This window comes from Sparus aurata, chromosome 21, assembly GCF_900880675.1.
Source record: "Sparus aurata chromosome 21, fSpaAur1.1, whole genome shotgun sequence".
NCBI lineage: Eukaryota > Metazoa > Chordata > Actinopteri > Spariformes > Sparidae > Sparus > Sparus aurata.
Genome location: NC_044207.1, coordinates 18089970 through 18104299, shown reverse-complemented (window position 1 = coordinate 18104299; position 14330 = coordinate 18089970). Strand labels below are relative to the sequence as shown.

The following is a 14330-nucleotide window of genomic DNA, read 5'->3' as shown; positions in this document are numbered from 1 at the left end:
ATAAACAATTAACCGCCACATCAGTTAACAAGAAAAGCAGACATTTGCACAGCTACTGTGTGAGTTGAGGTGAAAGTAGTGAAAATTCCAGGCTCAGACCTTTGTTGTCAGTCACAAGGGAGCACAGCTGGGGTTTGTGTATTAAATGACTGTACGCATGTCAGTCATAGCAGCTCCATTATCAATGGATATAACAGGCTGTCTATGAGCCGGCAGCATATTCTCTTCCATCGGTTTGCATTTAATAAATCTTCCTGAAACTATCGAACATTTTATCAAACCACTGTCTTATTGCTATTGATGTATTGTGTCGCAGATATACTGTATATTGCCATCATTTTAGCAACCAGGCCTATCATCAGGTTTACATTGGTGGCTCTGAGTGAAATGTCTCAACTATTTTTTATGATGACCAGGAAATTTGGTACAAAATGTCATGTATCAGTCAGGATGAATGCTAATACATTTGGTGATCCCTTAACCACCACTTATCTGACTGTAACTTAAAAGTCACCGACTACCATTTTGAATCCAGGAGACTTTTTTGGTTTTGGATTTGACAAATAGAGTATTAAGCAGAGCAGAATCCTCTATGTAAAAAAACAAATTACAATCACAGGCTTCATGTCGTTGACATGTAGCAAAAAGAAAAGTGGACCTAAAACGCTCCCTTATGGGACTCCACATTTAGGTGGTTGTGGGATGGACATGGTTCCATTAACATCCATCACTTGTTCTCCTACTCCCAAATAATACCAAACCCATTGTTAAGATGAATTGTTAAAGCCTAGACCCCTCAGCTTAAACAAAAGAATATCATGATTTTCTGTGTGCCACACGTAATATTAATTAAAGATCACACCTACAAAGGAGTCACAGCTGTAGCAGATGTGTAACCATACAATAGGAAATAAGGTTTGAGCAAAAAACATTGATGCAATGTTTTCTACATGTTTACAAAAAAAATAGGCCACTAACCAGGAGCGACAGGGCCTGGAGTCGGTTTTGGAACAATTCCTGTAAGAACATAAACAGAGGAAATGTATTCTCAGAACACTGAATAGAGCAATACAATGATTGCAGGCAGCTTGTCAAGCTTGTTCATTAAGCAAGAGAGAAATACATTGTTTCGATTTGTCCTTTTACCTGCAGGGATCTGGCAGATCCATCCATTAATCATCTCACAGTGCATATCGCTCCAAGACCCACTTTCGTCTGCCCGAAATGAACTGAATACAGCACAAGATTCTACGTTGTTCTTATTGTCTGGCTGTCCTTGTTGCCAGTGTGTGAACTGCACCTGTGAACAACAAAACAGTATTCATACAACAATTAATACATGTGTTGTCTACTTAAATGAGTCTCCAAAATGAAAAATGATTGAGTCAGTAATAAGAGAAGAAAACTGTTAACTCACTGGAGATCCATCGCTCCATACATAACCGGTGACAGGGTCAGGGGCACTAAATCCAATCCAGGCTGTATAGAAGCTGTAGAGGGGACAGATCTAGATCAGTGATTTAACCTGTGTACTATACTTCTCTAGCTTTAATAGATATGTATGTATCATTCAAGTATAAAACCTGTTTGTCCAATGTAAAAAGAAAAAACTTTCCCCTGAGTGAGCTAACTGTTATCTGTAGAGACACTGCCTCAGTGCTGGACATGAACCAATCTTCGTCTCCTGCTGAAACCAGTTTGGATTTTTTTTTCTTATCACCCAGGTCTTACTGTACCCCTTTAGAACTTTTAGGTCAGCATCACTGTGGAAGCTGGCCAGGTCTCCTCCAATGGTTCTGCAGTAATCTCTGGCCTCAAACCAGGTCCTCCCAGATGAATATCTGTCTGAGAATATCTTGAAACAAGACAAAATAACTTTCACGTGGCTTGGTAGTGTTACTTCACAAGCTCTGATCAACCATTTAATTTGACATACAGTGTTTTATTATTTATTATTATATGTATTTGCCCTCTTTGCATGTGTGGATATTAGAGCAGTCTCTATTAGTTCAGGTGCAGTGTAGATGCAATACTAAGGAGCAGTTATTTCAGCAATCATTAATTTGTGAGTGTATGCAGGGTGTATTAAGATATTAAGAATTTATCCTTAAAGGTGACGTGCATTTCCTTATTTTTTTGGCTGTACCTTAAGGCAATAGTTTCTTGATGTCATGCCTGTCCAGCCGGCAGCACACTCAAATGTAGTGAGGGCCGGTGTAGGGGTTATAGCTGCTCCTTCTGCCAGGTGTTTGCAGATGTATTTCTCCCTATTGGTGCAGGGCAGCACATCCCAGTGGCCAGCATAAAGTCCAGTTTTCATGGCGACACAGCCCTGTTTGTGACCTTGCATTGTCAAAGGAGAATTTGTGAAATGTCAATTGTGAAGCCACTTTCTGTCACATCTTAAGAGACTGGAGTTAACATGTCTCCATACCTGGCATTTCAGCGTTCCAGTGTGTATATCTCACTGTGTCCTTGTTGGTCCACACAAATCTATGACCGCTTCTGTAGTTTGAGAGGCCTATCCAGAAGTGTTTTTCTGGTTTCAATCCCACCAAGCTGACAAGAAATGCATTATCCACCCTGGAATATATATAAAACAAGCACAATCATAGGATTTATGGTGTCTCTAAGGTCAATCCCATTCCCAGTTTTCACCATTACCCCTACTTCTCAGGTGTGTTCTTGCCCTTCAGAACAAAGTTACAAGAGGTACTGGTTGAAATCTCCCATTATGAGATGAGACGAGCTCTCAAGACCTTCATGTCATTAGCAGTCAGCAACAGTGTTTTCATAAACAGATATGACCATGATAAATAAAGATGGGGGACTGTCATGCGCAAATGCGCAATGACAATGTAGTGCTGGATAGCTAGCTACTCAATAACAATAGCTACTACATCTGTGAAGTTTTAGCAATTGTTTTACGCTTGTTATAAAGAAAATAGTTTTTGAAACCCTCAGTCTGATGTGTACCTCTGAAAAGCCTCAGTTGGGAGGGCCATGTAGCCATAAGCACTGCAACCCACCCCTCTATCCCAACAAGACTTTGCTAACTCTAGCCCTAGGCGTAAACATGCAAAATGGAGAGACAGGGCTTAGGGCGCACTCAAATGTGGCCATCCATACTGTGGCAAAGCACGTTTGGCTCCCAAAGTCCAGTTTATTTGACTAGTGTGAGTTCTCCATAGACTTTCTTAGTTGTGCTTCAGCACAGTACTGTTGACATGAAGAATGATCATACATATTACGCTACCCTCAAAAAGTGAGAGTTAACCGTACTAGTCACCCGGTTGTGGACGGAGAAATGTGAGCGCAGGGCAGCGGCGGGCTGGGGAGGAGGGACAATTGTGCTTCAATATAGCAAGTGTAAATGTGCCCTTAGCTGTAGGGGAAAATGGTGTGTAGGGATTCGGCCTTTGGGATGTTGCACAGTAAATAGAAAGCTCATATGATTTTTGATTAAATTGGTGTTTGAGATCGCCAATACATTTGGACTGCTAACATGTAGTATTGCTGAGAACATTTGGTGTAAAGATGAATGTTCTTACCCATTTGAAACGTCAGCTAAGTAGGAACCCGATCTCGTGCAGTCAGCTCTAGCGGCAGAATAGGTTAGCGCTTCTGTCCCTATGAAGTAGCAGTACGAGCCATGTCTTCTCCAACCCTAGATTGTTTGAAAACAAAAAAGTGAACAGTGCAAAATGTGTATTATAGCAAGAGTTTAGGTCCTACATCAGAATCAGAATCAGTATTCCTTTATTGTCCCACAAACAGGGAAATTTGTTTGCCACAGCAGCCAAAGGACAGTAGTATTTTAAAAAACAATAACAATAGTAAAAGATAAACAATATGATTTAAAGGTAAGAAATAGTATAGAATAGAATAGAATAAACTCTTATATAAATATGAACATAATATTGTACAAAGTTTGCATGTAATTATTAAGAGTGTGGCAGTGAATTGTTATTTACAAATGATAATAAATATGGGTATTTATACAAATGTACCAGATAGTGAAAACTAAAAATAAGAAATGAGTTGTGTATTCTACTGGGAGCAGTGCTGATTGTAGAGTCTGACAGCAGCAGGAAGGAAGGACCTGCGATACCTCTCCTTCACACACTTGGGGTGTATCAGTCTGTTGCTGAAGGAGCTGCCCAGTGCTATGAAAGTGACCTGCAGGGGGTGGGACTCCTACACCAGCAGCAATGACAGCTTGTCCATCATCCTTTCTCCCACCACATGCACTGGGTCAAGAGGGCATCCAAGGATGGAGCTGGCCTTCTTTATACGTTTATCAAGTTTCCTCCTGCCTGCTGCTGAGATGCTGCTGCTCCAGCAGACTATCCATATTAAACCTTGGGTTTACATTTTTTGTTTAAGAAATTGATCATTTTTAATTAGATAAACAAATAAGTGAACTTAAACGCACCGTTTTGCAGCCTTCATCCTGCACCACTTCTTCTCCAGTAGATTTTGAGGCACTCATCTTCATACAAATGAAGCCATGTTTTTCTTCACACACATGGTCAGCCCAGTTCCCATTCTGCAACAAAGTTCCATCAAATATTTATTCATGTGAAGCCTGGATGTGATGGGAAGTATTACAGTCAATGTTCTGGTAAATCTAACATCAAACATGAACGCCAAATTGACAAAACTGACAATAACATATATCAATATACACATATAAAGTAGACCAGCCTTCCCAAACTTATGAATGACATGGCTACATTCTTAAGTTGTGTCGAAGTCTGTTTCCCAGTCAGATAATGTTGTCTTGTGTTGTCTGCAATCCTGAAGGTTAAGATTGGTAGATGGCACACAAATCAAAGGGAAACAGACTTCAACACAAAACCAGTTTAGGTCAGTTAAATGAAGATTTATGTGGCATTTAACTCCCTTGTATTATCAGTTCTTATTACTTTTACCAATGCAATGATTTGCTCATTAAAAAAGTATATAGTGAAGAAAATCAAACGAAAATTGAACGTTTAAATTTGTATTTATTTATTGTATACGACCTCTCGCAGTCCACCTGCAGTATCTTTGCAGCTTAGACTGCACTTAAGGAATAACTGCAGTTGTCAATATATGTGTAAAATTCAACACCTTTCTGCCAGCAGTTGAATGAAGTCCAAGCATATTATTGTTGCCCTGTTTTCTCAACAAGTGAACGTTAGGTGTTTTCATATGAAAGGTCATATGTGCACCATACCAACATGGTGCTCCTTACCTCTCCACTGATGAGAACGCAGTCCTTTATTTCAGTGGATGTCGCAGGTTTCCCAAATTCCCAGCTGGTGAAGCTGACAGGAGAGTGGTCGATCCAGTCAAACAGCCCTTCTGTCTTCCTGTCGTTCAGTCCAATCCAAAGCTCATCTGTGGAATCTGATGACAGACAGAGGAAAAAAACCTTCCTTAGAGTATTTTCCAGTTACTTAATACTGTCTGTTGCTAATTGATAACAGACATTGGCACGTGGTGTTTAGATGTTTTTATTCATATGTCCTTCTTGTTGAGCTCCTATCTTACTATGCTGACCCTCAACATTTTGCATTTGCAAGACAATAAAAGAAAAAGCAAGTAAATAAATAGAGGTTAAAAATAGATGTCATGGGCGCGCAGGTGGTCGAGTGGTTAGAGCGCATGCCACATACGCAGTCGACCCCAGTTTGATTCCGGCTGAAGGTCCTTTGCTGCAGGTTACATCCCCCTCTCTCTCTCCCATATTTCCTATCTGTCTACTGCTTAATAAAGGTGTCTATGCCAGAAAAAATCTTTTAAAAAAATAAAGAAAGAAAGAAATAGATGTCATTTATCTAATTAACATGTAACATGTAATTAACAGATGCATTAAACCCCTAAGACATGGGGACATCTTGGTATTCTTTATTCAACTAAGATTTAATGTTCAGGTGTTGTATGTTTTTAAAGATGTTATTAACTCGCCAGTCAGAGTTATTGTTGCGGCTAGAATTCTTTGAGTGGTGATGCTGGAAGTGGCAGACTATGTTTGCAACATCAACAATTGTAACAAATAAATGTTCATGTTATATTGACCCTCAGAGAAAAGGTGTTGAGATGAAGGGGAAGCAATATCATGCATGTATTGTGTAGGACAGTTGTTTATACTATCATCTAGTAACTGCCGTGGTCATTCATAAAGATGTCTGGATGTGACAATTTCAGCTCAGCACATGACAATAAATTATGGGAGATGATGAGCTGATAAGAGCAGGATGTCACAACAAGAGGATTGCGATGTTTTTTTTGTTTTTTTTCACATACTGTATCCAAGTTGAGAGATGACAAAGCTTTGATCCTCCACATTGCGGATGCTGACGAGGTCTCCCCCTCTGTTTCGACACTCTCTCTGAGCATCAGACCATGTTTTCTGAGTCCTGTCGAGGCGGAAGCAGTGGCCATTGTAGGGAATCCAAGGTGCTGAACAAAATCCTCCGACAGCTGATCATGAAAAATAACATTGAAATGTAAGGATTGAGTGACAAACCATGCAGCTACAGGGTTCTCAAGGAGGGGATGTGGATAGTAGAACAGAATAGATATTTTTCTTTACCTTGCGTAGGCAATTGCTCGGCCACTTTACTGTAACAGATGTATCCAAGTTTCTTGCTACAAGGTGAACTTTGCCAGGAGTAATGTACAACAGGCTCAAAAACCGCACAGTTGTGTCCCGGATCAGGAAGTGGATGTCCTAAAACAAGAAGATGGTTAAGCGTGGCATGTTAGTTTACAAAAATCAAATTAGCTGTCAGGTTCGTCTCATTCTTATAGTCTTGCAGTAGCTTTGGAGGTTCTGGTAGAAACATCTTGTTACCTGTGTATGGAGCCCATATGCAGTCATTGTTATAAGCTAAGATAACCGATAACTGCTAATGTAGTTCATGTAACTCTACAACATATCAGAATACAACGATGAAGTGGTGGAAAAAAATCTACCTGAGTCCCATTTCAGATAGCGGTAAGGCCTTCCATCTAACCATTTCCAGCCATGTTCTGGATCCAGAATCAGCCCAGTCCAAAGCTTAGTGCCTGCTGTTCCTAGTAGTACTGTTGGGAGCATGGGAAAGAAACATTTACAATCAAACAGCAAACAATTTAATGTGTCTTTCCTTGTGACACTACTTGTCAGTAAGGCAAATGTTTGGTGCATGTTAGATGCTCCCTTGATGTCGAGTCAGAGTGTCAACTTACCTGTGACATAAGCCTGCTCATGAGGATCGGTGATACTGAGCAGGGAGGCACCCTGCTGTTTGCAGCTGGTTTCAGCCTGTTGCCAAGTCAGAGCTGACTGTGTGTTGAGCTGGTAGTACGCTCCTGTTGTTGGGTGTACATGCCAGCCACCTTTTGCTGTGAACGTATGCACAAAACATGTCAATTTTACTATTAAGTATATTTCTCTCCGCCCCTTTTACCTGCCTCGCGAATTTCAACAACTCTTTTTTACCTTAGTGTACATTCACCCGCGAGCCAACGCGTCAGCTGTTTCCCAGCTGATCGGTGACGTCACAGACAAACTGGACTCTATTTGCCCTGACGCACCAAAGTTTGTCCTAGGAGATTTTAATCATTGTAATTTAAAAAAGTCCTTGAGGACATATGAACAGTATGTTACTTGTCCCACCACACATAGGAACACCGTACTGGATCTTTGCTATGGATCAATCAGTGGGGCTTACAAATCCCAGCCTCTACCTCCCTTTGGTGCTTCTTACCACAGCAGCGTGTATCTACTGCCTGTATACAAGCCAGCCTTCAGACGTCTGGAGCAGGAGGAGAGAACAGTGAAAGTCTGGTCCGAGGATAACATCTCCTCCCTCCAGGCATGCTTTGAGTGTACAGTCTGGAACTGCTTTTATGATGTGTGTGATGATGTAAATGAACTCTCAGACACTATCTCATCATACATCACATTCTGTGTGGACTTGATAATTCCTACTAAAAAAGTGATCACCTACCCTAATAATAAGCCCTGGGTGACTAAAGAACTTAAAGGTGTGATCAACAAGAAGAAAAGAGTCTTCTATTCAGGTGACCGCCTGGAGAAAAAGGCAGTTTGTAAAGAAGTTAAGGAGCAAATAAGGAAGTCCAAAATAAAGTATAAGAATAAAATCTAAAGTCAGTATTGTAGGGGAGATCTTAGAGCTGCTTGGAGAGGAATAAAGTCTATGGCATCAATTAATCAGTCATCTTGTGAGACCAGGCAGCCCATCCGAGTAAATAGTGTGGATGATAGCAACTTGGCAAACTGTTTCAATTCGTATTTCTCCCGGTTTGAAAGGTCTGATTTTATGAATAATATTTCTATGCTGCGGGAATCTCTGTCCCCACAGAATGATATTGTGATATCCCAGGGAAATGTCACAAATCTCCTCAAGGGGGTAAATATACGTAAGGCTGCTGGCCCAGACTCCATCTGCGGTCGCAGCTCAGTGAAGTGTTCTCACTTCTGTTCCAGATGTGTGTGGAGAGTGGCCAGATACCGACTATGTGGAAGACATCCACCATAATTCCTGTTCCTAAAGCTTGTAATCCAAGAGAACTCAATGAATTCAGACCAGTCGCTCTCACGTCTCTTGTGATGAAGGTTCTTAAGAAAATATTAACGGATGAAATTGTCTCCCTTATAAATGGTAAACTTGATCCACTACAATTTGCATATCAGCCTGGGAAAGCTGTGGATGATGCCAAGATTTTTATCTTAGACAGGCTATATAAGCACCTTGAGAAACCCAGTTCACATGCTAGGCTTTTATTTACTGATTTTTCCTCAGCTTTTAATAAGATGCAGCCTCATATTTTAATTGAACGTCTTGCTTCTTACTTTGATCTACCTGATCAGATTTTATTGCTGCTCTTAAATTTCTTAACTGACAGAATTCAGCGAGTATTTGTGAATGGTTATATGTCTACCTCCATCACTTCCAACACAGGCTCTCCACAGGGCTGTGTCCTTACTCCTTTGTTATTTATTATGTATACTGACAGCTGCAGGTCTTCCCAAGTGGACAGCCATCTTGTTAAATTTTCCGATGACACGGCCCTACTGTCACTCCTCCAGGGGGCCCAATCAGACCATGGCTGTGCATTATCTTCATTTGTGGAATGGTGCGATGACAACTACCTGGACTTAAACGTAGCAAAAACCAAGGAGTTAATCATTGACTTCAGGAGGAACCCTCCTGATTCTGCTTCATGCACTATTCATGGAGGAAAGGTAGAAATTGTGGAGACATACAAGTATTTAGGTACAGTGTTTGACTCCAGACTCAAGTCTGACAAAAACACAGAGTCTATTGTTAAACGGGGCCAACAACGTATCCATCTACTGCGGAAGCTGAATTCTTTTAATGTTTCTAAGAGCATTTTATGTAACTTCTATCATTCTTTTATTGAAAGCTTGTTGACATTTTCTTTTATTTGTTGGTTTTATGGTTTATCTGTGAGGGAGAAGAACTGTCTCAGCAGCATTATCAAAGTCTGTTCCAAGATCATTGGAATTCAGCCAACAGACTTAAGCTCGATCTGGAAAAAACAAGTTATCCAGAAAGCCAGAAAGGTCATTAGTCATCCTGACCACATCCTCGGTCAGGAATTCTGTTTGATGCCCTCAGGGCGGCGTTACCTTGCCCCCCCGAGGAAGACAAACAGATTTGCAAATTCATTTATTCCTTCAGCCATCAGGCTTTTAAATGCTGCTGACAGCTAATGAACACAGGCCAGGCATTGTGCACCTGAGAGCCTTAATGTGTATATTTATTCATTATTTATTTCCTATTGTTACATGCTGCTAGCTCCCGTTGCCTCTGCCAACCTGCAGTACTGACAGAGTGGATGTTGTATGTGTCTTGTTTCTATGTGACTGAGGCTGCAAACTGAATTGCCCTGTGGGGATAAATAAAGTTGTTTGAATTGAATTGAATTGAATTGAAGTATAATACTGCCTATAATCCAAAGTTGTATATTTTAGTCATCATTAAGTGATGGGGGTTAGATTAACAATAGGGGGTGCTAGACCTGCAATAAAGGATATCTCTTGTCAGTGTTACTTTCTCACTGGATTTAACTTTTAAGACTTGTTTAGGAGCTTTTCCGAAGTAGGTAACACTTTATGTTCACTTGCCCTTAGAATGAGTATTATAAATAGGAAATAAAGACCTGATAAGAGTCTTAATAACATTAATATAATGAAAAGCGTTAATAAACGCGCTTATAACAAACTTGTAAACAGCTTATAAACAAAGACCTTAATGTAATGTCCTGTACTTAAGGCAAAGCAAATTAAATTGGTCTTAAAAAGAAAAATACTGTATGTAGGTGCATAACAAAGGCATTGTTTTTGCTTTAAATATGGAAGCTGCAACGAGCATGCCTAACTATTAATAAATGTGTGATGAAGTAAGGTTTAATATTAAGGAAATTACAATATGGCCACCTCTCACTGAGCTCCAAAAAAAACCCAAGGCAATACTCACTAGTAACCGGGCAGTAGCCCCAGCGTTCAGTTTGATATTTTGTTTCAACAGCACACCAAAGCCTCTTTTCTGAGGAGTCGACCGTAGTGCAGTCTGAATACCACTGGTCATGGTACTGGAAGGGAAACATGCACGGCATTCCTGCTGCATTTCCACCAATGGCATAAAGTTCTAAGAAATAAAAAGAACAAAAGAAAGATCAGTTTCAGAACATCCATACTCTCAGTGATTTATGTTTTTATGACAACATATGATGCTGATTTCAACTTCAATTTCAGGGTTTGAAAGTTTCATATTTTCCATAATTCAAATGAAGATTTAAGAAACAGCATATGTCAAGTAAATATAAATACATGAGTAGCTGTTAACTCATTTGACCTTCTGTTCGAGTATAATTTTTAATCTAACCCCACACCTTTTAGTGAAAATGGTTGTGATTTAGAGTGGACAGTGCATGACTTTCAAAGCAACACTGTTTATTACAGTACTGTACCTCTGTGTGTTCTGGTGCAAGCACCGCTGGACGTCCCTGTGATCGTGAGGTTGTTATTGGCTCCTACTCTTTTGGAGAGAACTGCTGTGTTATCTGCAGTCAGCTCAATGTAAAGCTCTTGGTCTTTGAGGGCGAGCACTGTTTCATTCCTGCATTCCCACTTTTGGAGTTCGCTGTTCTCATCACAATCATAGAGGCTTATTTCACTTCCCACACTTTTCCCCTGGGCTCCCAGGCACTTATTCCTCTGTGGAACCAGAATTCGGTCACCAGTCGTCCAGCGTATGTCATTGCAGTCGTTATTTGTTTTAACCAAACAGTAACCAGTCTCCTTGTTAGTTAGTTGGAATGACGAATCTGTAGAGAAAGAATTGCACACCTTTGACCTTTATTTGTCTTAGAAGGGTTTTTAATTATTTACACAGCAACTTTAACATTTTTTAACAACATAAAATGTATTTAATAAGCAAACATCTATCCAGTGTCTGCAAAATATAGATACAAAAAATAAAACAACATTCACCTGCAATACTGACCTGTAACAATATCCAAGAATATTTTTTGTGCATATGTCAACTAACACAGAGAAAAGGATAGAATAAAGTGCACATGTACACAATCAAAATAAGGAGTTGGAATACTGTACCATCAGAGGCCAAACATTTTACTGTTTGGATGAGAAGCACAAAGGCTGTAGTTATCTTCATTGTTAGAATTCTTCTAAAATGGCTCACAGCAGAAGACTTCACCCATGCATTACTCACACAGGCTTTAAGAATTGTGTGGTTGATGACTGAAGGACAGTCTTAATATTGCTGACAAGGGAACCCACAATGCTGATATCTGCAAACGTCCCAGATGTTGGAATATGGGTGCATGTTATTGCATAATAAACTGACAGCGCTGCAAATGTGAAGTGGCAGTTAAGGGCTCCAATATGTGAACTTTCAATTTGCAGCCATTAGCTCAGTTGGTAGAGCTTGGCAGTTGGTCATCTCTGAAGCTGTCCTATCAATAAAGTCATACGAAGGCCAACACATTTTTTATAAATAAAACAAAAGTAAAGACAGGGAAGCAGATGTGATACAAATTGCGGTGTAATCCACCAAAGTCTGTTGACGTACATGGAGAACATTTGGTGAGCCGTTCCGGGATTTTCATCATGACAGGAGGAACATTTGTGCAATATTCACAACAAGGAAGCTATCATAATGCTGACTCTGCATGTCTGCGATTGTCAATGTTCGTCAAAAGTGCCAGAAAGTCTTAAATACTGTAATACAATCTTTTTTGTGGTTAGATAATTTCAGACCACCAATTACTAATTTTTGTGTTTCATCAAATGGCTTGTTTTGTTCATTTAATTGATACACTGTAGAATACTGCTCAGCACACACAAGTCAGTAGTGCCTGTGACTTTAGACCAGCCTTATGGTGGTCCGCTGTTGCCTTCTGCTGCCTCAAGATAGCAATCTGCCATCAGGGCGCCAGATCACACCTCACTTTCAGGTGGGCGTAAATGATTTGCTCTTTAAACAAGGTGGGCTCTGGCTATGAAAATGACTGTGTCGGTCTGAAACTAGCAATGACACTTGCACCAAATACAAGATATAGCCCGATGTGTCTTGAATTATGCAACTAGAGATAATAGCACACTACAATAACTATGATGACTTATCCGACCAAATTATGAAAAATTGTTACGTGCCTTTTATGAAAACTGGCTGTTACGCTCAGAGAGGAAGTGGTTTAAGTGAATCCAGAAGTGAACTGTTGTAACACTGGATTTCAGTAAGAGGTCACATAGTGAAACGCTTGTACAAATTGCTTCGTAACATAGCAATTGTGCAACATCAAATTCATTTTGTTGGGATTAGTCAATCGTCTCAGTCTGAATAACAAATACATTCCATGTTCCACTTTTTGGGCATATTTCATTTCAGCAGAGAAAATACATTAATCATGATGATTTTCATTTTTTTTACAGTGTTGTCTCATCAATTTGACATTAAAACCTCTTGTCAATGAATCTGATGAAACAATAAAAATAAGAGTATTAATTTAACCTTTTTCAAAGCCTGATATAGTTTTTAACTCATTGCTAAAGACCTGCTGTTGTCCAAGACTGCTAAAAACTCATCAGTGAGCATCAGCGCTGTGTGACTATTCCTTGGTGACAATCAACACGGCTTCTGTTGTTTATTTGGAGCCAAGCTCATTCACCATTGTGCTGTGTGTGAGTGTTTTTTCTGTTATATTATGCAACATTATACATTATACATACAACACTTGGCTTTACACAGCAGCTGATCTTTGGCAAATCTTATAAATTCACAGCACTGACCTACAGTTCTAATACATTTTCAAAATAAATTGGGGGGTCGTCAGATAGTTATAATGGACTCCGAGCTCTCTTCCTCTCTTTTCATCCTGCAACGACTGCCCCGATAATGGCAAGCCCAATAATGATCGCCACCACTAACCCAGTAATGTGTACAGGATGTCATGGATTAATAACTGCACACATTGAAAAAGAAGTTGATGATTAGCCAAACTAATTAAGTAACAATTTTGAGCAAAACAAAGAAAATAAAGAAGTGTGACGGATTAACTGTAGATTGTGACGGCGTTGTTGGCATTACTAGTGAGAAAAAAGTGAAATGTGGTCATGACTGTAGATTCTTGGTTGTTGTGTTGTGTCTGGTTTTGTCTTGTGGTTTCTTGTATTTGATTTCCGTGTCTATGTATCTTGTCTTGTGTCTTGTTTTTCCTATGCCCTCATGTGTCCTTTAAGTTCTCCTGTTTTTTCCTATGTTCCCTCTGGCTCCCTCTGTCTATTGCTTTGTTCCCTTCATGTTCTCATGTGCTCCTCCCCTTCGTTATCTCACCTGTCGGTCCACCTCACCTGTTCCTCGTCTTGTCATCAGTGTCTGTGTACTTAGTCTCTGTGTTCCCCTCACTCCTTGTCTGGTCATTGTATGTACTCTGGATGTCTTCTGTTTGTTCTTGTCAGCCCCTGTCTATGTCCATGCTCTTGTCCATGTTCAAGTCCCGTTATGGTAGGTTTTGGTTTGGAGTATTCCATGTTTGATTTGAACTTTGCCTTTTTCTTTGTACTTTGTCTTGCCTTTTAGTTGCTACTTTGCCTCGCTGTTTTTGTTTGCTACTTTGCCTCTTGCCTCCGTTTTGTCTGCTTCTGTTTTTGTGTTCAGCTTTTAAATAAAGCTCGCCTTTTGTTTCCCCATATCCTTGCCTCTCGTGTTACTGCATTTGGGTCCACCTTCCCCTTTCCATAGTCTTCCCTTTAACCCCCTGCCTGACAAATGTGACAATTG

The 14330-nt window shown here is 40.1% G+C and overlaps 1 protein-coding gene across 1 annotated transcript in view; it reads right to left on the bottom strand.

Annotated features, from left to right (window-relative positions):
- The window catches only part of LOC115572432 (macrophage mannose receptor 1-like), a 30259-nt gene extending 18429 nt beyond the window's left edge, over positions 1-11830 (bottom strand). Inside the window, exons 1-16 of the mRNA XM_030402488.1 lie at positions 11642-11830; positions 10996-11352; positions 10503-10673; positions 7222-7377; positions 6967-7077; positions 6584-6721; positions 6295-6471; positions 5240-5394; positions 4436-4549; positions 3552-3667; positions 2435-2583; positions 2147-2343; positions 1737-1855; positions 1418-1490; positions 1147-1300; positions 979-1017 (exon numbers count right to left, since the gene is read on the bottom strand). Of these exons, the coding sequence (XP_030258348.1) occupies positions 979-1017; positions 1147-1300; positions 1418-1490; positions 1737-1855; positions 2147-2343; positions 2435-2583; positions 3552-3667; positions 4436-4549; positions 5240-5394; positions 6295-6471; positions 6584-6721; positions 6967-7077; positions 7222-7377; positions 10503-10673; positions 10996-11352; positions 11642-11702 (2287 nt within the window). The 5' untranslated portion in view covers positions 11703-11830. The remainder of the gene's footprint in view (positions 1-978; positions 1018-1146; positions 1301-1417; positions 1491-1736; positions 1856-2146; positions 2344-2434; positions 2584-3551; positions 3668-4435; positions 4550-5239; positions 5395-6294; positions 6472-6583; positions 6722-6966; positions 7078-7221; positions 7378-10502; positions 10674-10995; positions 11353-11641) is intronic.
- Positions 11831-14330: the final 2500 nt, after the last annotated feature.